Raw genomic sequence first — 25,048 nt, forward strand, 5'->3', positions numbered from 1 at the left:
TAAAATTCACATTGTACTGTTACTGTAGAAATGACATAGGAAAAAAGTAGGTATTTTAAAAGGTATCTTGTATTAGAAAAAAATATGTAAATTAATAAAATAGTTTATATTTTGATTACCAATTTATTGTTTTACTAACTGAAAATACATTGAAAAGGGTTAGCTCTAGGTACAAGAAAGATGTAATAAAATTTTTAAATTTTATAAACAAAAGAATGTTTTGATAAAAAGAGTTCAATATAAAAAAAAAACTAGGAAAGTGAAACTGAGAAAAACATATATTTTTTTAAATAAATACTAAAAGCAGAAAGTTTATATAAACACTCGAGCATCAACTCTTTAAAAAATGCTTCAGGGATTTCCGAAAGTTTGGTTTGGTAATCGTTTGCACTTATTCATCTGAATATTAATATGGAAACATACAAACTGCTTGCTGTAGGTTTAAAGCTAAGGAATCCACCAAGTTTTCACTGTTTATTCCATACTTTTAGGATTTAAAAAGATTTTTTTTTGAAAATCGTTATTTATAAATGCATAAATTCTGTATGTTAGTTACCAGAAATTTCCCTATTTGGGGCAATATTGAATATTGAAAGTTCTGTATGTTGTCTATGGTCAACTAGAATTCACAGATACATAAAAAAAATTCAAAAATATTAGCGGAACACGGCAAGTTCGAAATATATTAATTTTATATCATAAAAATCACCTACCCAAAGCGCTTTCATCTTGCTACCCAAATTTGACTAGCTGATACTCGAGTGGATAAGAATAATAATTACTGAAGATAAGAAACTGGTAAAACAAATCTTACAATAATTTTTTTTAAAACAAACTACAAATAGGATGTTTTGTATGAAAACAAATATTATTTGCCGAAGATAAGATAAAGAGAAGGTGAAACCTTCACTGGATGATGGATCGGTATGTATTTTACTTTTTCCTGCCTCCTCTTTCCTTGACCTGAAGTTGCACCACACAGCCTGGAGACACATTGTAGAAGGCCAGGGTGTTGGAGTCTTTGAAGAACAGACCCTGGAAGATGATATTAGTACAAATAAATAAATGAAAATACAAATTAGTATCACATATGCAATAGGTAAATTGAGGAGCATTTTTCAAATCTCGATAAGTGCATTTACCCAGTTTCACATATTCCATATTTCTAAAATTTTGTTTGTGGTTAAACTGTATGTGAAAATTTGTTACGCTTCTTGTACATAAGTTCAATTTACATTGAGCAATTGAAAAAAAAATCAACCTGCGAAAAAACAAACTATAAAATATGTATATCTATTTTAATTTTCAACCTAGCTGCGCCATCTCTTGGGCCAGTTAGTAGCCAATTTCAAGGATTTTTTTGGCTAGGCTGAGGTTCACCGCAAAGCCAAATGCTAATTGGACAGTACCAACATTTATTTAGTATATTAACCAATGTAAATTTTTAAACATAATAGCGCCACCAAAAGTTGATAAAATACATTGTTATCGAATTTCACAGAAATGCGTATACATCCACGTGTGTGTGCGTTATTACCACCAATGTCAATACAATGAGTTTGAAACACAACAAAAAAAATAAAAATAATAAAATCGTTGTCGCGTATGTTCCGCTCACAAACTACGCAGTGAAACGCGGTACATGCGCAAGTTTTGCAATGTGCCCCTGCATAAAGGAAAGTGTTTCTAACGCTATCACACATTGAAGTACTATTAGGTTATAGTTTTTTTAATATGTATTGAAAATTTGTATGAATAAATTTCGATATGTTATTTCGATTATGAAATACTGTTTTTTCTATGATTCCCAAGAAAGTAGAAAGTTTTTGTGCATAAAAAAAAGGAATTACACATACATTGCTAAGTAAATTAATAGATACATCTTTTTAAAGTATAACACTGAAAGTTTCATCGAAAAATATCAAATAGATCATAAGATATGAATATTTTGCGGAAAGTCTAATTTTGGCGTTAAAATTTAAAAAAACACCTGCGCTTCGCCCCCAAAAATGCACGACCATATAGTGTAAAATTAGAAAACCTTTCAGACAGATAAATATGTATTGGTAAAGCTCTAATTGGTAATGATTTGTTAAGTTTATGAAAGTACCATTTACCTCCTCAGCTCTCTGGATAATAAAGTTTCAGATACAGAATGGAAGATACTTTGGTATTATCCCGATGAGAGAACATCAGATAGGATGGAAACACTTCTACAAACTGCAATAGTTACCTCCATGTTGAGCTTCTGCTTTGCGGGCTGCATGCCCAGCGCGGAGTGCAGGCGCGCCTTGAGCGTGGCCACGGTGGAATTGCCGGCCAGACGCAGGGGGATGCGCTGGCCCGACAGGCGCCACTCCGGCTTGTCGGGCATGTTGGGAGCCAGCACCGTGAAGGAGATTGGACCCTGGAGAAGAGGAAGAATGACAATATTATAGTGTTCAAATGATGGAGGAATTTTTGTTAAGACTAAATGTTGCATCCGAAACTGGATATTAATTATAGAGCTTCAACTTCAATTTCTAGTTGAAAATAACGAAACGAATTTTTGTTTGATGGAATTGGGTGTTAGTACAGTAGAACCTCGTTAATTCGAAATCCAGCGGACATCAAAAATCAAATTTCGAATTAACGAATTCCCACGTAATTCGAAATTTTATGAAAAAAAAAAAAAAAAATACGCCGAAAATCGATTTTCTCGGCCGCCTCTTGAAATCCGGGTGGTATTTTAGTTGTAAATTCGTATTAATACCAATTATTTCTTTATTTTCGCGGTCGATTACCGTAGCGGCCGGCCCTGTAAATTCAGATATTCGCAATAAATTCGTAAAAATGCTATATATTTACGCGTAAATCGAGATTTCGCTGCCGATTTCGGTCGCGGCCTACCCTTTAAATTGAGATATTCGTAAAAATACGATATATTTCCGCGTAAATCGAGATTTCGCGGTAATTTTCTGTCGCGGCCGGCCCTTTATTTCAAATATTGAGAATTTGAATTCGTAAAAATACGATATATTTCAGCGTAAAACGAGGATTCGCGGCCGTATTCTGTCGCGGCCGGCTCTTCAAATTCAGATATTCGAAAAAAAATCATAAAAATGCTATATATTTACGCGTAAATCGAGATTTCGCTGCCGATTTCGGTCGCGGCCTACCCTTTAAATTGAGATATTCGTAAAAATACGATATATTTCCGCGTAAATCGATATTTCGCGGTAATTTTCTGTCGCGGCCGGCTCTTCAAATTCAGATATTCGAAAAAAAATCATAAAAATGCTATATATTTACGCGTAAATCGAGATTTCGCTGCCGATTTCGGTCGCGGCCTACCCTTTAAATTGAGATATTCGTAAAAATACGATATATTTCCGCGTAAATCGATATTTCGCGGTAATTTTCTGTCGCGGCCGGCTCTTCAAATTCAGATATTCGAAAAAAAATCATAAAAATGCTATATATTTACGCGTAAATCGAGATTTCGCTGCCGATTTCGGTCGCGGCCTACCCTTTAAATTGAGATATTCGTAAAAATACGATATATTTCCGCGTAAAACGAGGATTCGCGGCCGTATTCTGTCGCGGCCGGCTCTTCAAATTCAGATATTCGAAAAAAAATCATAAAAATGCTATATATTTACGCGTAAATCGAGATTTCGCTGCCGATTTCGGTCGCGGCCTACCCTTTAAATTTAGATATTCGAAAAAAAATCATAAAAATGCTATACATTTACGCGTAAATCGAGATTTCGCTGCCGATATCGGTCGCGGCCTACCCTTTAAATTGAGATATTCGTAAAAATACGATATATTTCCGCGTAAATCGAGATTTCGCGGTAATTTTCTGTCGCGGCCGGCCCTTTATTTCAAATATCTGAATTTGAATTCGTAAAAATACGATATATTTCCGCGTAAAACGAGAATTCGCGGCCGTATTCCGTCGCGGCCGGCTCTTCAAATTCAGATATTCAAAATAAATTCGTAAAAATATGATATATTTCCGCGTAAATCGAATTTTGTCGGCAGTTTTTCGTCGCGGCCGGCCTTTTAAGTTCAGATATTTGAAGTAAATTCGTAAAAATATGTCATATTTCGGCATGGACCGAAATTTTTCGGCCGATTTCCGTCGCGCCGTATTTTTTCTTCGCGGATATTCGAAGTAAAGTTAGTAAAAATACGATATATTTACGCGTAAATCGAAATTACGCGGCCGAGTTTCGTCGCGGCCGACCCTTTAAATGCAGATATTTGGCGTAAACTCGTAAAACTACGACATATATCCGCGTAAAATGTATTTTCTCGGCCCTTTAAACTCGGATATTCGAAATAAATTTGAAAAAATACGACATTCCAGTGTAAATCGATTCAGATTTCCAAAATAATAATACTAATTAGGACGATGTATAACCACGTAAAAATACATTTTTCGGCGTTTTACCGCCACGGCTGACTTTTAGATTCAGATTTACGAAATATTATGATTTATTTTCGAAAAATCAGATTTTTTCGAATTACACGAACAAATTTTCGTGCGCGGACAAAAATAAATTTCGAATTACGAATTAACGAATTTCGAATTAAAAAAAATTTTGTATGAAAAATTTTTTCAGCGGAATTTTTTTTGCGAAAATTTCGAATTACGCGTTTTTTCGAATTATCGGGGTTCGAATTAACGGGGTTCTACTGTATCAGTAAGATAGAACATTTCTAAATAGTATAAAATAAAGCCGCTATCCGCGTCTGTCTGTTTGTGAGCTCAGTTCTTCTGAACTACGCAACTAATTTTGATAGGGTTTTCACTATCATTTAGAAAATTTCTTCTGGAATGTGTATATAATACATGCAAATTATATTTATAGATAGTAGAGAAAAATCAATGTTTGTAATGTCCTGAACGTTCATCGTCTCCCAAACTCTTACGGCCACGTTTAAATCCAGCTGCCCAAAATTTCACTGTGGTAAACGATGGTGCAGAGTCCCCATACACCGAGTCCAACTCATGTTTGATTTGCGTAGGCGTATTGCCTTTAAAAAACAAAAATTTAATAACAGCTCGATATTCAATTTTTTTCCATTTTTACAAAAGCACACACATCGACTTACTCAAACGACTGTCAACTAAAAACTGCGCGTCCAAAATGGCCGAAACTTTGGTGAGTAGCTGTCAAAAGATGCACAGCTACATTCACTAGCTTTTATTGACGAGTACCACCATCTTTGCGTTGAGGTCGGAAACTTTTGAGACCACCCTCGAATCGCTCTCCCCAGTGAGAGTTGCTCTAAAATACAGGAGATAGTGATAAAACCCTCAAGTGTTCTGCTTGGATCGAATGTTTGTTTAGATTTGCTAATATTATCTTATTCTTGAATGATTAAATACATGAGTTTCACTTATGAAAATGTAGAACTATAATAAGTCTAAAGCCGAATGACGTTGATGAAATTGATAAAAAAGTTGTTTCTTACCGGATGTAGTTGCAAGAAGTGCTGTTCTGGCAGCAGCTGATCCTCTGTCTTGGCCTTCTTAGCCGGGGGCTCCCCGGAATCCTGTTCCCTCTGCGGGGCCGGCGGGGGCACAGGAGGGGGCTCCAGCTGCTGGGGTGGCGCTGGGGGGGCAAAGCCTGGGAAACCACCTATGGGAAAAATCAGCAGATTAATTAAATTATAACACATAAATTATTTTCACGGTTATTCTTGTCTTCTTCTTCTATTCTACGTGGCTACAAAGTGGTGGTTTTAACCTCTCAGACAAAGACTTTTATCTACTATGTGTTCCTTTGAGAACTGTCAAAACGTGATAATTTTTGTGTTATTTACGAGTTTTGCTAAAAGCTTCATAACTCACGTTTTGGGAAACGTAGCCTCATTCTAAAAAATGTTTTGGAAAGATTATGAAATTCACTATAGCATTGTGTTGTTATACGTAAATATTTGCGTTTCTAAATATACATTTTATGAAAACGTCAAAAATATGTAAAAATCTCTTACAATTATTTCAAAGCCTTGAAAAATGTACTTTCTTCTGAGTATCATAAAGAAATAACACTTTATATATTGAAGAAATATAATTAAAAACTATTAGTCACCTCAAAATATTGACCGTCCAAACTAAAATATTTTTAATAAATTATTTAGAAACGCAATAAATTATGAACGAACAAGATGACAGATTCAATCGGCTTAGATAATGCAACTCTACGTTCCATAGATATTCTTGAATACAGACGCGTAGCGTTATTCATTATCGATACTCTGTTTTTTAAATCATGGCAATCCGTATACTAGTGATGGAAATAAATCGATTTTTGTAAAATCTTGCGCGTTTACGTGAAAAGACGTTCTAATGTCTTGACCGCTATTATCATATTTACGTCTTTTGACGTTCTAATGTTCTCAGTGGTTAAGTAGGCAGGAACTAAAATAAATCAAGGTAAGAACTAACAGAGTATCATTTTCAAATCATATATTATATACAAACAAAAATGTAACCTAAAATAATGTATTGCTGTATAGCAGAGGTTCCCAAACTTTTTTGTCCCGTAGACCACTTGCAAAATTTTTTTTTTTCCGTAGACCCCCTGCCTGCCGAATATTGAATTTTCCTAAAACTATTAAGGTCCCATTTGATAATCATTTATTTTTTCGTAAAAAGATTCCCTTTTCTTGCCTGTCCAACAACCGGGTGGCGGTATAGTTCCTCTGTATTTGCATTGTGCAGACAGGGGCGCCCTTGTGAAGTATTACACCAAATGAAAATCCAGCAGGATACGCAACGGGAATTTCTGTCTGTAGCTGGCCCTACAGAACTGCCCCTTAAGTTCTTTATCAGTGCTTATTCCGGTCATTTCTTCTTGTCACATGATTTCCGATTCTTCGAAGTTCCATTTCCATAGTTAAAATGTCCTCAAACTTAGTTTTTAAGTCTGTGTGAAGTACAATTAAATGTTGATAAACGTTACCCTGGACGTTTTTCAAAAACATGTTGGGGATCTAGGAAAATTTGCGGCTTCCAATGTGCAATTTTTTTGCTTCATTATATTAATTCTGACGAGAAAAGGAACATAATATATCTCTGTTTATACAGGGTGTCCGGGGGTAAAGTGCAGTAACTTCGTGGGGGGATTCTACATGATCGTAGGAGTAAAAAAGATAAATAACTTTTTCCGAAATTCCAATTTTTTATTTTTCATACAAAAAGACATACCTGCTAAAAAGCCATAGTGTAGGTGCAAACTTACCCGATAAATTCGCAAGTGTGAACGTGGCAACGTTGCATATTTGTGAGTGGCGCGTATCCATGGAAACCGCATGTGAATTGTAAACAATAACAACACAGAGTTCGCCGTATGTTTTGATATTTTACCAAATTCAAAAAAAGAACTGCACTAAAATCACGTTACACTTTTTATTATAAAAAATATTAATAACTCATTGAACACTTAACTAATTTCATTGCTTTTTACTAATAGGCCACTTGCATCATATTTTTTAATTTTTTTTTCCGGTTAAGGAAAATATTCTAAGACATTCTGTATTATTATTATTTTTTTAATCGTATTTTTGAAACCCTGGGGATTTTTTGAAAATTTCAATCCGAAAAATCAGACCTTTTTTTATAAACCGGAAAGACGGGACATAATTTTATAGGTGAGAAAAAACAATGATTACATAGCCGAAAATCATTTTAAAAAAAAGAACGTTTTCCACACGAATGACACAGCAGAATAACGAGGCATACCAAAAATATTACATCTCATAAATATTTTTTTCCTTGATCCATCTTATTGATCATAAATCATTATAATGTACAACGTCTATATTAATAAATCCAATGTAATATACTTGTACTTGTAAATTATAATAATAATAAGAATATTATAAAATTTGATTTTGATAAAATCAGCACCATAACCATTATACCTCTAAAACACGTACCGACATCTAAATTGTACGGGGTTCTCTTCACATCTGTCAAAAATTCAAACCAAATGAAAAGTTCGCAGAGAACAAACAATAAATCTAGTGAACGAATTCAAAAATTCTTATATAAATTAAATTTTCAAAGTTGTTTACTCCGCCCGTCAAATTTTGTGACACATTACATTCAAAGCATGATTTACTAATAGCGGGGGGTGCAGGAGGGGGTGCGGGGGACAGTTTACCAGCTGACCGACTGAATTCGGGTGCCGGGGGTAGCGGGGATTAGTTATCGGGGGGGGCGCGGGATGTAGATTTGGCAACGACGAAAAAAATAATGCCGTCTAGGCACGTCGGAGAAATTTTTCGTTATTAGCTTAAAAGTACATCTAAAAGTTGGAATTTCAGAAAAAGTTATTTATCTTTTTTACTCCTACGATCACGTAGAATCACCTCCCGAAGTTACTGCACTTTACCACCGGACACCCTGTATACCTCAATAAACAACTTTACGAAATATAAAAATACAAATATCGAAGAAGTAATATCTCAGTCTATTATTACGTAAACTGTGTTATTTGTGTTAGGTGTATTGTGTCATTTACGGAACTCCTAAATGTTGACTTGAGGTAAATGGGGGTCGGCTCGTATGTACCCCCATTTGAATCTTGTGGACCCCTAAATTTTTTTCTCGCTGAAATGGACCCCAAGCAATCCGATATCGACCCCTGGGGGTCCATATAGACCACTTTGGGAACCTCTGCTGTATAGGAACCTATTTAAACATTTATAAGTAAACCATAGACAAATAATTAACTAAAAATTCTGCCTCAATATAGGTTCGCCTAGTGAGGCAGGTTATGCACAAAATAACTTAAAATATACTATATTATGCCATTTCTATTTAACACTCTTACATACATATTTACTTTTTCTTCTATTAGAAACTGCTCTATTATTGTTACTAACTTACATATACAGTAGAACCCCGTTAATTCGAACCCCGATAATTCGAAAAAACGCGTAATTCGAAATTTTCGCCAAAAAAATTTCCGCAGAAAATTTTTTTCATACAAAATTTTTTTTAATTCGAAATTCGTTAATTCGTAATTCGAAAATTATTTTTGTCCGCGCACGAAATTTTGTTCATGTAATTCGAAAAAAATTTGATTTTTGCGAAAATAAATCATAATATTTCGTAAATCTGAATCTAAAAGTCAGCTGTGGCGGTAAAACGCCGAAAAATGTATTTTTACGTGGTTATAAATCGTCCTAATTAGTATTATTATTTTGTAAATCTGAATCGATTTACACTGGACACTTTTTCAAATTTATTTCGAATATCCGAGTTTGAAGGGCCGAGAAAATACGTTTTACGCGGATATACCTATGTCGTAGTTTTACGAGTTTACACCAAATATCTGAATTTAAAGGGTCGGCCACGACGAAACTCGGCCGCGAAATTTCGGTTTACGCGTAAATGTATCATGTATTTACGAATTTATTTCAAATATTTGAATTTAAATGGCCCGCTGCGACGGAAATCGGCCGCGAAATCTCGATTTACGCGAAAATATATCGTATTTTTGCGAATTTATTTCGAATATCTTAAATTAAAGAGCCGGCCGCGACGGAATACGGCCGCGAATTCCCGTTTTACGCGGAAATATATCGTATTTTTACGAATTTAAATTCAGATATTTGAAATAAAAGGCCGGCCGCGATGGAAAATTACCGCGAAATCTCGATTTACGCGGAAATATATCGTATTTTTACGAATATCTCATTTTAAAGGGTAGGCCTCGACCGAAATCGGCAGCGAAATCTCGATTTACGCGTAAATATATAGCATTTTTACGAATATATTGCGAATTTCTGAATTTAAAGGGCCCGCCGCTACGGTAATCGGCCGCGAAAATAAAGAAATAATTGGTATTAATACGAATTTACAACTAAAATACAGTCCGGATTTGAAGAGGCGGCCGAGAAAATCGATTTTGGGCGTTTTTTTTTTTTTTTTTTTTTCATAAAATTTCGAATTACGTGGGAATTCGTTAATTCGAAATTTGATGTCCCGTGGATTTCGAATTAACGAGGTTCTACTGTAGTTATATAACTTACTAATGATATATTATATATTCTGTAATTTTTTAAAGAAATAAATTAATTTAAAAAAAAAATCAATATTTTCAAAACAACTGGAGTAAAAAAAACAGAAATTGTCTTTTTAAGGTGATACGAAAGGGACCATAAAAAAGTTTGGTGTCTTACCCATCATAGGAGGGCGCTGAGGCATAGGGTTCATGGGGGACATGACCATGAGCGAGGGCATCATGCTTCCCATGGGGGGCACGGACTGGGGTGGCATCTGTACATAAAGAGAGATCAAATAAATAATTACAATAGCCAAAGTGAAAACAGGGTATGTATGATTATATCAGTTAATGTCAGAAAATACTTTTGAAAACTTCACTAATTTAGAAACACATTTGTTTAGGAAAGACTACCTACCTACAATAGCCAATGTAAAGCGCCGTCACCCAGAAGGTGAGGTGATTTTGCACAAAAACGGCGCTATACTAATCATTCAAATATTATTAAAGTGATTTTATATGATGCCAGAAGTGGAAATGATAAATAACTTGTTTCCACACAAAAATATTTTTACAAAGAAGAATTTTTATTTCTCGATACATACAAACAAATCGATTTTTTTAAACTTGAAACTACCTTAAAACGTTGAAACTGTACTACATATCATGTAGAATCATCCCCGGAGTTAAGGCACTTGATCCCTGGACACCTTGTATAAATTTGAGCATTTAATATTAAATCAATGTGTTACTCACAAATTGGAATTCTATGGATAATGTTAATCAGACTTTTATTATGTGTTATATAGCCACCTCTAGTCTGGAGCCCCAAAACACGTAATATTCGCTACATGGAAATGGGTCACTTCTACAAATCAATCTTATTGTCACCCACAACACATACAGGCATATCTCACTTTTGGAAATTATTCATGGGAGCCAAAAACTGTTTTTATGCCAGATTCTTATATAATGGGGTAAAAAAAAAAAAAAAAAATACCCGTCTCGAGCGATTGGTTGTACATTTATAGATTTAACACATTATTTAATTAATATCATTCCTCAAAATATTAATATATGGAAACATGTAAACTGATTACTGGGGTTTGAAGCCAAAGAACCCACCTAGATTTCACCGTTTTTAACATATTTTTAGGTTCCATAAATTTGGCCCATTATGACAAACGTTTTGTCATAATGGGCCAAACATCGCTCAAGTGGTTAGTGAAACGTTCAATAAAATGTATAAATTTCCAAATAAAAGTTTGTATTGTGGGCGGCATTATGTTCAATAGCTCGGCTGATTTGGCAATTTCCGTGTTTCTTCCCTTCTAGAACATGGGCCATAATCCTCAAAAAGACCTTCCATACATCATCACCAAAGATGACATAGACTCCAAGGGAAATTGTTTCCCTCATGGCCACCTATAGTGAGTTAATGCAGTGATTATTTACAGAACCACTACAAAGGTCAAATATAATATATTTGACTTTTGTACTCTATTATATGTTTATTTATACAAGGCAGTATAGCCGTTTATGTATTTAAAATAAAATAAAATAATATAAAATTGTCACCATCTGCGGCATCTGCTGCTGCTGTTGCTGTTGTTGCTGTTGCTGTTGCTGTTGCTGTTGTTGTTGTTGTTGTTGCTGTTTCTGCATCATTTGCGGAGGCTTCCCGCCTTGACCGCCCCCTCCACCACTCTGGTTGCCCCCGCTGCCGCCCGCCACCGGCTTGGGCCCAATCTTCTCCTTTTCCTCGTCCGGCAACAGCCCCTTGACCTTGTGGATCTGGTGAATCTGCTCCTCCAGGGTGATGTTGGCCCTCGCTGCGCGGGTGGCAGCCTCCACCGAGGAGGTGTGGCCGTCCCAGGTCACCTGATCAAATTAATAAATTCATTACTTTACTGAGAATTGATACACTAGTACAGGGCTTCCCAAACTTCCCCCCCCCCCCTTCCCCCCCGGTGACTAAAAATCTAAGCCCCCCGCCGCTCATTTGTACCAAGCGTAGTATTTTGAAGCCCCCCCCCCTGAACGGGTCACGTAGTATGGGTACGTTACCTAATAACAATTTGTCATAAAAACTCCAAATAGTATCTAAATTTTTTATTAGAAAATAAAGAATACAACATAAAAACAAAAATGGAAGCAAACAAAAAAGATAAAAAAAGTATTTTTTTCTTTGGTATTAATGAGAAGGATGTGCTTGCTTTTCTGAGCATAGTTTCTCAAAACGAGGTTGAAGTTTCGAAATCGCCACTCTCGTCTCTGCCTCTAAATTTATTTTTGATCTTTACTTATTTTTAATTACTGCAACTGCAGAGAAACCTGTCTCACACAAGTATGATGTCGCAAACGGTAATAAATCCCTCAACGCTGCAGTGCTGATGGAACGATATTCTTGATAAACTGAGCTCCAAAATTCAAGTAGCTTATCCTTATTATATTGCAGCTTAAGGCTGGAAGTCACAGGACAATTCTACTAACTGTTCTTCTTCTGCTGTCGAAAGTGTTGATGGTGAGGTCGACTGGAAAGGGTTTCTAACCCAGTCATATTGCTCCAGATTTTCGGGAAAATATTTTTCAAAAATCGCGTCAACATAGACAGCTAACCTATTAGCGTCTCCCACACGCAGACTTCATAGCGACCGATTCCCGCGCCACTTCAGGCGCAGAAAAGTAAAGACTGATAGGTTTACAGCGCAGTTCACTGTGAGACTTTTCTGCGCGGCGGCCTGAAGTGGCGCGGGACTCAGTCGCTCTGAAGTGTGCGTGTGGAAGACCCTATAAAGATGGCCTCACGACGCCCCTGAGATGATCCCGCGGCGCCCCGGGGCGTCGCGACTCACAGTTAGGGAAGCCCTGCACTAGTAGTTCTGTGAACTGTAGACCAAACGTCCAAAAAAGTATGTTTCTAATTTTCTTTTAAAAAGTTGAACGTCAAAGTAGGAAAAAGTCAAAATACCCCCAACTGGTGGGCAAGAAATTTTCAGAACCATGTGCTAATTACTTTGATTCAAATACGAGGATAAAAACTAGGTTCTTACTTTTTTGCGAACTATTCTAATTTTAGGGCTAAAAGTCAATCGCAAAAAGCTCCAGGCATGGACGGCACTAGAGTTCACAAATGTGAGTGCTCGAAAAACAGTTCACTAGTTGATTAATAAATCAAAACCAAAATTTCCTCTGAAATCATACGATTTGTAAGTAGGTACTTGAACACCTACCTAATTTATTATAAACCATAAATAATTTGTACTTCAAATAAGGAATAATACAATTTGTCAGGGGGTATAACTCTGATTGAAAATTGAAAGTGAATATTGTGACGTCATATTGTTTATATCCACCAATGAAACACTCCGAGTCTATGGGATAAAGTTTCAGAGGTTTTTTATTGGTGTATAGTATAATAAGTAGGCTCCAAACGAGAATTGTACTGTCTATAAATTGGCATATTTATGGTTTTTCAGGACCAATCTGTTTCATACAAAAAGTCCGAAGATATCGCTCTAATGAGTGGTTTATTTATGCAATTACACAATTGTTTACAATAATGGGGACTAAGCTAGCACTCGGCTACTAACCAGTTAAAATATATGTGTCTAGTGTGCCCGAAGTGAGATCAATTTTCCCTTACTTAATATGGCATGTATCTATGAACGAAATAAAAGAAAACTCACCCTGTCATCCTTGCGAACTTCTTCCTCTCCAATCTTTTTACCGATGGCTGTCTCTTCATCTCCCACACCGAAGATATCCGTACGCCTTTCAGCCAACTGCTTGAGGGAAGCCTCGATAGCAGACCCTACACAGAATGACAACAATTTTAGTAGAAACCTAATAGGATTATATAGATTATAAACAAAACAGTAATTATTGATGAAATATCATACCTTGTGCAAGCACAGCGTCCTGTGCTCCCCGGTCCCCGAGAGCCCTGTCCCTCTGCTCCAGCCAGCGCGGGTCCAGCAGACCGATGCGCATGTGCTCCTGCACCTTGTGCGCTGGGATGCGCTCGCCCGTGATGGGGCTGATGAGCCACTCCTCGCCGCCGCCTGCCCCGGGAGGGCCGGACTCGCGTTTCACTGGAACCATCAAATGGTGTGTTATTCATTTTGATTCAAATTCAAAAAACCTTTACTACGCAAAATAGAAAATTCAATTTTCATAACATTACAAAATATTTAGACATGAGGAAAACGATAAGGGCCCTACTAATAAATGCATTCACTTTGTATCGTAAATGGTCATTTATCAGCCGTGCAAAATCCAAAATAGGCCCCATCAGTAAGGTAATAAATACATAAAAGCAGATTTTACACTAGTAGCAACAAAGCTTGCTAATATAAATATCAATATCTGAGAGATTCTATAAGGCAATCTGATCAGATAATTTGTATTATAAAATCTAGTCCGTACCTTGTTTGGGATCATATTTCTTGACCACCACCTTGTCCAGCTGCGGTGGCATCGGCGGAGGCTGCACGGCCGAAGATCCCTTCCTGCGCTCTCCGTCCGAGTCCGAGTCAGAGTCTGAGTTGTCTGACGAGGAGCTCTCCTCTTCCATGTCTTGGACCTGCGGGGTTGGTTTACTCATTAGAAGGAAAGAGAAATATGTAACTGTATTTTCCTGTTTGAAGCCAGTGGAATTGAGGAATCCCAATTTGGGGAATGTTACCAGTATGAATGTAGTGGGGAAGGCAGGAATTTGGGGAATGTCACCAGGCTGAATGTAGTGGGGAAGGCAGGAATTTGGCAGCCACCTCTGGTATTGAGTCCCAAAATACCAGAAAAACCTTGACTGTGACAGATTCCCCTTTCTTAATAAACTGATTGTCGTCTTTGAAGCACAGACATCGGATGTTAATGCTGTCCTTGTTCTACCGGTATTTCAATGGAAGATGCTCAGAGAAACAAGCGTCATTGATCCCTTCGGCACCGGTGTAGTCAGGAAACACATGCACAACATTTGTACACAGTTATCTGTGTTTTCTCCCACCTACAAGATGAAATTCTTCAATACCCAGGTTAACTTCTACCTTTATCCTGAAAGACCCCTCTAGGCAGCACCCCCAAAATGACATAGCCATACTTATTTAGAATTTAACCTGAGTATTGTCGGGCCTGCTGTCTTGGCGATGGTGCGTGCGGTCCTCCATTTTGGAGAGTCCCTCCTCCTCGCTGGAGCTGTCCTTCTCTTCCCTCTCGTCGTCTGACTCCAGCTGCATCTCGATCTCTTCCACACCGCCGTCTTCAATGCGTTCCTGTAATAAAAATCTAATCAAACAAAACCATTCCACGGCTCTTCTTTCTGTTTTTAGCTCGTAGTGTCATTTCCATTAAATTAACGAAAATTAACGACTGTATGAAAACTGTCTCAACTTACATGCACAATAAACCACTGATAGTGATGACATTTTAAGGTAAATTTTAGGTTAAAAAAAAGTTTAATTGTTGGTATGGGAAATATTTTTCTATGGAAAATAATTTATCTTTTTTACTTCTGCCATCATGTAGAATCACCCCCCGAAGTTAGCGCACTTTATACACGGACTCCCTGTATAAGATTATAATTGGTCAAGTTCGCCAAGAGTCACTAGCCGGGAGGTGAAAGACTTAAAAGTGGAAAGTTAGCGAGGCAATATAACATTGATAATCCACAGTATCCAATTTGAAAGATAAATGATTAAAATTTTCGACTGTAGCTTCCATGTTAAAGTTTCGGAAAACATCAATCTCTCAAATATTTTGAAAATCCAGCTGATTTTTAAAGATTCCGGTATTTCAATAATTCGTTAAAACGAACAGGGTCAGTTTTTAATTATTTGGATTATAGAGACGATACTACAATTTATTTTTAAATTCCTACCGAGGTAAAGGAATATTTTACAATTACACAATAATTATTATAACATAGTAATCGATTGAATCTTGTCGAAGGCATAGAGTTACACATGAGTACAAATTTACTTATAGATATCAATCAATATTTGCTTAAATCAAATGCAATAACATCCAAAAAATGAAATATAATAATTTTAAATATGCCCAGCTAAACGACGCTATTTTCGGAAGGTCGAAGACAATATAGCGTTAGCAATAATAAAATGTTAAATAAATGGTTTTGATAAAATATAATATTATCTTCATTGTCTATGACAATAATAACATATATTGCGCATTGCGCAGTTCAAAATCCCAGCCGTTGGCTCATGGCCGATGGGACGGGGACTGCCTCTTCCCGGGTGTCCAGCAGGTCCAGCCAATCCCTTCTTTACCGGCCGATACGCACGACAGCTGGAGTAGTTTCCCTGTTTGCCGACAGAGCGCACCTCTGGCGGCATAAGAGCAAACCGAATGACTGTGGAGCCAATATTTAAATATGCAGCAGATAATAGCGCATAGAGTTTATTGTTGAGTAAAGATGTGATAATTCGAATTATATGTAGCAAACAAAAGCAAATAAAAAAAATATGTCTAGGAAATTTAGTGACCTGCATAAGAACCCTGGCTCCAACTTCATCCGGAGTAGTGGGTGGTGGGAAGGAACCCAGCTCCATGGGCTGATAGTCCACAGTTTCCACAACCACAAAGTCATGCCAGTCTATGGAAGCGTAGGCAACTGGAACACAACATAATATGTATCAAGTTTCAATTGGTTTGCAATCCTAATAATACGCCACTAACTTCCATCCCTCTCCTTTCAATTCAATTTATTATTTCAAAAACGTTACAAAATTGTTCATGGCGTTTTTTAAATTTGTAAATGGGAATTACATAAATATAAAAAGTGGGTATCAACTATACTAGTAGTAACAGAGCTTGTATTTTAAAGGCAGATTTATCGAAGCTAAATATGTCGACATCCAAACAGTTGCGGCATGTACTCACGAAAATGGGTGTTGCGCTAAAAATATTGCCAGTCTATCCGTACATTCCGTACGTCAGGCAAGGCAAACCTTTAGCGGTAAAGGAAACTAGCAAATAGAAATTTTTAAGCTTATACCGACCTGCTAGGTATGCGATCTGGAAACTAAAGTGTCGCCATCTTGCCGAAGAATTTGAGGCATTGGCGAGCACCGTTCACGTTTCGGAGAAATTTCAATACTATGGTCATAATCCAGGCTCAGCGCGTTTAGATAATCGACGTTTCTCGATGAGCGATATGGAATTCGCTCGCTCCACGTGACTTATGACACGTGACACAAAGAACGAAAATTTGAGCCGGTTGAATTCAACTTAATTCTTATGGTATTCTTAGAGCAACAATGTATTAATCTTATTACGGTTGCTTGCTTTGATTATCGGTGATATTATCATTTTTAGATTGACCGATATTTTGGGAGTGCGTTGCTCCAACGCTCCTTAGAGCCACTGCATCCAAATTGATTCTGTTCAACAGTAAGATTGTTCTCCCTACTGGTATGACCATTGGAGAGTTAGTCTGCAGTCTGGGAGAGATAGAAATAAATGCTCCCACGATAGCCGAGTTTTTAAACCATCCACCAATCAGTCAGATAGAGTCTTGACAAGGTTGAGCACTGTATTCTAAACACCATAATATAATAATATGAGTAATGAACTGACTTCTCTCCCTCTCCATGCGCTGCTCCTCCTTGTGCTTCTGTGCCAGCTGGTGGGCGAGCCATGCGGCGCGGGTCTTGGCCAGGTTCAGCACTGTCTGAGTGGATCCAGCCTCTTCCGTCAGCTTGGGCAGCAACTCTTTGGGGGGGAGGAGAACCTGTAAAAAAATGGAATCAAATTCATTTTGATCATGCTAGATTTACATTATTGTGTAACTATATTTTAACATGAGAACTTGTTAATGTACTGCCTTGATTTAGCTTCAGCTTAGGTACAAAAAATGTGAGCAAGTTCAAGCCTTTTTTATGATGTTGTATTTGTATTTTTTAATGTTCATTATACTGACACAGTAGGTAGGACAAGATTATTTTTTTAATAATTACAATTACCTCACAAAAAATTACAATTACCTCACGAAAATTGCCAAAGTTTCCTTTAGGCTAATTTGTTCACTTTTGGAAATAACTCATATGGTCTCACATAAATCATTGTCTCCCCTACTGTTGTGGTGAGAAATATGATCTAAACGGTGTAAGAGAAAATACAACACTTTATATTCAAATCTAGAAGTTAACCACAGTAGAATTAAAATGTGCACCTTTATGAAATTAAAGGTTCCAACCGCAATAAGAAAGAAAAATAACTTTTGATACTTGTGAATTTTTAATGAATTCTTTTTATATGAAACGAAAAAAAGCGAAGTACCAGTAATATTTGTAATACATTTGGCTAATGAAAATAAGAATGTTTTAATTTTTTTTTTCGTTATCAGTGATTTTAGTTATCTGATATAGTTTTTATGTTTGCATTAAAAATTTTAATATTTAAAAAATTATATCTTCATTTTTAATAATAAAATTTGAAAGCATTTTTCATCACCTTTCAAAAACAGTTTTCATTTTTCGGATACCTTGAAAAATATTCCTTTTATTTGTATTTAATTGCAAAGTGTCCAACTTTCTGACAGAATAGGCCTGAGGAGTTAACAATAAAATGGCATATATCCGTACTAGACATTTGGTGTACCTTTGATTAAAAAAAAAATTTTCAGTTTGGTTTGGTATTTTGGCCTCAAATCTAAATTAATATTTTTTGTATGAAAGAGGTCGCACAGCCATACCTCCGTAATATTTTGACAAGAATTTAGTGGCAGTTAAGATCAAATAGAAGTGTTAGCGTACCTTGGTGTACTGCTCCAGCAAGCGTGTAAAGTAGTGGAAGAGAGAGTGCTGGGGGCGCAGGAAGTCAAACTGATAGTTTCTCTGCTCCCGATTCATCAAGTTTGTCAGGAACTGCCGCCCGTTCCTGGCCACAAACTGGGCCGTCAGCTTTACTATGTCGCTGGAAAATACACACAAAATCGGTACACATTTTATAGCAATAGGTTATAGTTTATTTTTACGGTTCTACGGGCCGCGGCGTAGCCGATGAAGGTTGGTGTGTAGGTAGAAACAACGACGGGGTGTGATACTTTTAGAAGAATTATGTCACTAGTAGGGAGGGCCTTTAAACGTAGGGATGCAGGACTTTTTTTCAAAAAAATTTAATTTTAATAATTAGCTAATAAGGATTTTTTTATTTCACAGGTCACATCTCTAAAGAAATCATAACTAAGAAAGTAATCTCCAATTTGAAGAAATTAGTAAAAACTGTGCACATATATGAAGGGGTAGAATTCGAGGTCTTAATGTCAAACAACGTTTTCTACAACAACAAACAAAACATACCAATAATTCGAGGGCCAAACAAGGTTATCGACACAGACATAGGAATTAATAGACGAGAAGATAATGGCGAGGGGTAAAATCAACTGTTGAAGAACGAAGGGAGTGAAGCTGACTGTGATTCGTCAATAAATCAATCTGACAGTAAATAGGCATCTCGCATTATAATATCACCATTTACTTCTTAAAAGTAAAATCTGCTTTTGAATGAATAGACATTTTTACATGGGAGCGCATATTACTCGCCACGTTATGAACAAATTTGCGAAGTCCAAATTCGGCAAAAAAATTCGGTTCTATTTTCAGAGTCGAATATTTCGTTTAAGTATTTAGTTAAGACACTTTTATAAATGTTCATAATTTACTTCCCAGCAACCAACCAGCTTTGTGTTTCGCGTCCAGACGTTTCTCGATGTGATAGTAACAACTGATTCATATTATACGATGTGAATATGTTTAAAATAAAGTAAAATAATGCTTATATATGGAATGTAATACGAAAATTGGGTTTATTCTCTTTTTCACATCTATTTTTACAAGTTTTCATAGTACAAGTCAACATTTTGCCGTGTTATTTCGTAAAATGAACCGATGATGCCTCGACCATAGTTCGCACAAGAATGATGACGTCACATTTTCAAATTTCACTTGAGGCCATACGCGAGCACAGCCGGCTCCAATGGAACCGGTATGGGGAGTGGGGATAATACGCTTTTAATCACTTAGGGCAGGTCTACTAATATTCATATGTCTATGGTTATCGAGAAAAAGACATGCCAGTTATTAATCCTTAGGATCCGACCAACTACAATAGCAGTTCAATGAAATCATGACTTCCTTCGGGTGCACTGCAATGTGCAGTGTGTAGAACTAGGTTTTAGAAGTTTTGAACGCATTTCAATACTGTCCATGAAAATTCCTAAGTAAAACGTTGATATTGTAGATGTCTGTCAATTATTTCATGCATAATTTTCAATATTAAATTCAACTTTGACAAATGTACAAAATATTACCCGGCTTCTGAGGGTTAATATTGGTACGTTTATTGTAGATAATGTTGTTTGACTTTATACCCTAGAATTACTTATATATATATTTTTTTAGATAAAGTTTTTTGACATTAAGCCCTCGAATTGGAGCAGAGCACTAACTAAGGAGAGTTATATTGAGACAAGAAATCGAGGTGATGACATACAAAAGGTTAACCTTTCTCTTACTGTGCTAAAAAAATCCACGCTTTCCGGTGCTGTGTAGTCAATACACATCTCAAAATAAGCAATTTAATTTTGGAAAAATATGAATATTCATAGCTAATCGCTTATGTTTATTATATTTTATATCAAAAGTGATAATAATTGTAATTTAATTGCTGAAAACATGAAAAAACCATCGGCAGATGCAAAAAAAACATGCAAGGGGTCCACATCTAACGATGGTCCGCTTCCGACTGGCTGGCGACTGGCACACACAGAGCTGTGCGGTCGTAGGTATCGATGGTCTAAATCAAAATACAACTGCGGACGTGTGGATTTCTCATGTTCCCGCGTAGCGAACTAAAGCGGGACATCAATAGCGTGTCATTTCCTTGCACACTCTTATTATTAGTATCACACGGTTGATTGTATTGGTGTATTTGTTTCCGATTTTTAATAAAAATCTCTGATTTTTAATTGAATTTGAAAACTATGTAAAATATTATTTTTTAATTCAGTGCATAAATGTATAATGGAGGAATACCTAAAATCTGAACCCAGAATTTATCATATTTATAGAGTTATTAAAGTTATTAGAAGCAATGAATAGTATATACACACCACAGATAGGAAAGGTTAATAAAGCGTTTTGCATCATCTACTAATCGGGTTGAGGATCAATCGCCTGGCGCGGCGCGTTCAGACGTCCCTGTCCTGTGCTATTGCAGCGACCTACGTCCGTAGTAAACCCCGCAAGCCCTGTTCTCACACAGCCTTTGGTATTTTTCTACCAAATTTGCCTGGTATGTTCAGTAATAAAGTGCGTTTATAAAAATAATTCTTACAGGTCTAAAGCAGAGATAGAAGGTGGGTCGGCGATAAACTCAAAGTCTGGGGGCGCCTCAGTGGGCGGCGGGGGCTCGGCCGCGGCAGCCCTCAGCAGCTCTTGCTGCCTCAGGGCGGCCGCGGGGGTAACTGCCAGGCGCTGCATGGCGCCCCCCAGGCCTCCGGCGCCGGAGGGCTCTTGGGCTGCGGACAAATTAATCAATTAGTTAGGTTATGTTTTTATGCTCCACTTTCTATAAGGAGGGTTTAAAAAAACAAAAGCAGCAAAAAACTACTTTCATGTGTTTTTATGGGAAAACTGCACCAAAGACCCTGCAGCCCAGAGCCGGTGGGACTATGGCATACCAAATTGGGTTGTGTGTAAGGTTGAAGGTAGTGGGGAGGTGAACGAGATAAGGTAGAGGAAGGTAGTACCTAGCTCTTCTGATCTGTCACTAAAAGTCTTATCGTTTCAAGCAATGTTTTAATTCAGAATGATGGTTCTTTAACCGTGCAGCGAATATACTTTTGTATTCAAAGAAAGTGTTTACTTAGTGGCTTATCACAATTACAATATAAACGGATACATTAGTTTAAGACCACTTAATCGTAATAATGTTGCTCTACCGGTTTTGGAAGCGCCTTTGCTTCATCAGTTTTAATATTCTTCTGATGAAGGAAGGGCGCTTCTGAAACCGGTAAAGCTATTATTAAAATTTTTATTAAAAAGAAAGACAAACATTTCCGGGTTACGGATAACCTGACAATATTTGAAAATCTCCTACTACCACCACGGTAAGCTGAAAATGTTGCTTGTGTTGTGATGGAGGACTTAGCCAGCCGAGGAATTGAACACACTACGACTGGGTGGGACCCAAACGCGATGTTAACTCAGCCACCGACCGGTTGATTTAATTAAATTAAATTAAATTTTCTAATTTTTGTTATTAAGTTTCGAATTAGGTTTTGAATAAATGTACGTGTTTATATTGTAATACCTACTATATTTTACTGTTACTTTTAGTGTGAAATATGTAGAGCATACAAATTAAATTAAATTTATTTGCGCATTGGCGGTCTGGAAAACCGCAACCTCTGGATTTGTAGTATAGGATTTAGCCGTTCGGTCAAAGGGGAAGACGATGCAATTTATCGTAATATTTTAAGTGTATTATATTAGTGAACGTATTTGTAAACAAAGTCAAAAGTTAACCTTATTATTAGAAACATGTTGAATGTTTAGACAAACCTTTTCCCTCGCGGAAGTCCTTGACCTTGTGCTGGTAGTAGGCATGATAGGGGTCCCCAGAACTCAAAAAGTTGAACTTAGGATTGCCTAACTCATTCTGCCGAATACGAGCCTCAAACTCCGGCCCATTTCGGGCTACGAAACTTGCAGTTTTGTCGACAATATCTGAAAAAAAACGTTCAGGAAAATACTTCGGAACCACGAATTAACTCAAAATATGTTTTGAAAGTATTTCAGAATCCTGTAAACAAATAATAAAGGTATATAACATATTTTTAAAAAAATGTCAAAGGATACTCCTAACCTCCGGAGGAGGATAGATAATGCCGATAACCGGCCCGATTGGTGGAGATTCTTCTTCTTGTTCATTGTCAGATTGTTTGTGAGCCGTTTCAAGAACAGGCATTTTGGATGTTATGCCAGTATAAAACGAATTAGACGTTTATTTTTATGTCGATCTGCAACGAACAATCGCGTCGCCGGAGAACCACACTTTTTCTGACAAGACACAAGATAGATGGCGACCATAAATGAACCTACACCATGGGGGTGCGCCTGTTCTCACATTGCTGGAGGATTGGGGGCGGAGCTACGAAGTTTGCCGAGTGAACACGAAGGCTCAAAGCGGCTCGGAACTACGAAGTTTGCCGAGTGTACACGAAGGCTGGCAACAATCAACTTGATTTTGAATAATTTGTTTGAAGTCTTGAAGTTTGACTGTGGTTTGACGTTCGAAAATCTCTCAAGTATGAGGGAGATTTTGAGTTGAAAGAAACGAAACATGGAGGTCGTTATTAGTAAACATTTACAAGACATAATCAACCCTACGGACATTTTTTTTTAACCTAACCTAACCTTACCTAACCTAACTTAACCTAACCTAACCTAACCTTCTACTTCCTGGTTACGAAACCATTACTAGGATAGGTTATTGTACTTTTTATTACTAACCTCCAACTTACCTAGCTCTGGTAGTTTGTATTGATATATTTTTATTTTTTTTATTTATTGTTTGTTTGTAAATATTACATAATACAATTAATGAACTTAAAATGTCCAACTAGGCGATTGCCCGTTTTAGGACATTCTAATATGATAATGTTTTTACATGTAAATTATGGTACATTATAGTGTTGACTATTCTGTTGTTAAAAAAAATACATATGTATATTCATATTCTAGAATACTTCCAGTTATATCACGACATATTTTACTATTATTTAGCTGACATAATAACTGAATTAACATAACATAAGCTGAATTAATAGATAAAAACAAGAAAATGAATTTGAAAATGAAACTGAATTGAAGAAATTCTGTTGGTAAAGTAATACAAATGCATATTCATTTTTTTTTTTTACTATTGTTTAGCTGATATATTAAACTAAAGAAATATTAATATATAAAAAAAGGAAATGAAAAATAACAAAAAATAAAAAATGAAAGTAAAGAAGGAACTTTTCCTTTAAGGAGAAATATCACGAAGAATTGAACAAAATTGAACAAAACAAAAATTTGAAGCTTATGTTTGTATTATTTAAGCTTTCTGCCAGAAGCCTGACCTCACAATTGTTATTTAATCTTATATATTCTAGGTTTTCCGAATAAAATCACAAAGTAGAAGAAATTTGTGTTTAATCCGTGACCCATCCTGATATTCCTTTACGATAGGCCTACTTCACTAGTAACTCTTAAGATCATTTAAACTTGAATGCACTACTTGTATTTTTATGACAAAGTGCCTTCTTCGATGTAATTGTTATGCAGTCTTATGGAGAAATAACAACCAACTAAGAAAGCCAAGTTCTCATTGTCACAGGTTTAAATTTGCCGGGCAGATATGAAGTGAAGTTCGGATGTCGTAGCTCCGCCCCCAATCCTCCAGCAATGTGAGAACAGGCGCACCCACACCATGGCGACCATAAATAAGTCGATGGTAAAAAGATTTCTGCTTTACCGGCAAAGAATCCGGCAAAGCTTTTGGGGCAAAGCAAGATTCGTCATCGAGGGATAGAGCGGTGATTGGTTAGAAAGTTGTGACTTAGTTGAAGTTCATTTTCCACCGGGAGATTTGAATTTACCGCAAAATTAAAGTAGTGTCAAGGGATTTTGAATGCATTTGCAAATGATTTAGTTGGTAATATTATACTAATTATTTTATTAAAACTAATATTCAGAACAAAAGGGAAAACTCCCAGGATTTTTTTCGTGTTACATCTACATAACTTGTAGAATCGAGGTTATTAGCGCCTTTTACTTTTATTGCCTTTATAGACATTCAAATTTTCCAATTGAAAGTCTCATTTTGCAAATTACACACCATGACAAGGATAAAACAGGAAAAGTGTTGAGATGAATTTTATTCATAAAAAGTGTTAAAAAGGGTGGTAGATACTCCTGTGAAAGTCGTAAACGACCACCATTCGGAATCGAAACGTTGCTTGAAATGGCTTT

The 25,048-nt window shown here is 36.6% G+C and overlaps 1 protein-coding gene across 1 annotated transcript; it reads right to left on the bottom strand.

Moving 5' to 3' along the window:
• Window positions 1-124: 124 nt before the first annotated feature.
• Sf3a1 (splicing factor 3a subunit 1) lies at window positions 125-23,130 on the bottom strand. The gene is made up of 15 exons (XM_089639250.1): window positions 22,892-23,130; window positions 22,595-22,759; window positions 21,366-21,549; window positions 18,785-18,944; window positions 17,607-17,760; window positions 16,514-16,641; window positions 15,128-15,283; window positions 14,439-14,595; window positions 13,913-14,104; window positions 13,700-13,824; window positions 11,589-11,891; window positions 10,189-10,285; window positions 5,467-5,633; window positions 2,234-2,407; window positions 125-1,035 (listed from the first exon to the last, which is right to left on the bottom strand). The coding sequence occupies exons 1-15, from the start codon at window positions 22,998-23,000 to the stop codon at window positions 934-936; spliced, it is 2,373 nt and encodes a 790-aa protein (XP_089495376.1). The 5' UTR covers window positions 23,001-23,130; the 3' UTR covers window positions 125-933.
• Window positions 23,131-25,048: the final 1,918 nt, after the last annotated feature.

The sequence above is a fragment of the Hesperophylax consimilis genome, chromosome 14 (assembly GCF_061612785.1).
Source record: "Hesperophylax consimilis isolate HC1 chromosome 14, BYU_Hcon_1.0, whole genome shotgun sequence".
NCBI lineage: Eukaryota > Metazoa > Arthropoda > Insecta > Trichoptera > Limnephilidae > Hesperophylax > Hesperophylax consimilis.

What these genes read in the sequence shown, in the direction of transcription:
- Sf3a1 (XM_089639250.1), bottom strand. Translation starts at nt 23,000, where the DNA reads ATGCCTGTTCTTGAAACGGCTCACAAACAATCTGACAATGAACAAGAA. An exon ending in TCTATCTCTGCTTTAGACCT is followed by an intron (nt 18,945 to 21,365) that starts GTAAGAATTATT and finishes TGTATTTTCCAG; the next exon opens with CGACATAGTAAAGCTGACGG. An exon ending in TGCTGGAGCAGTACACCAAG is followed by an intron (nt 17,761 to 18,784) that starts GTACGCTAACAC and finishes ATTTTTTTACAG; the next exon opens with GTTCTCCTCCCCCCCAAAGA.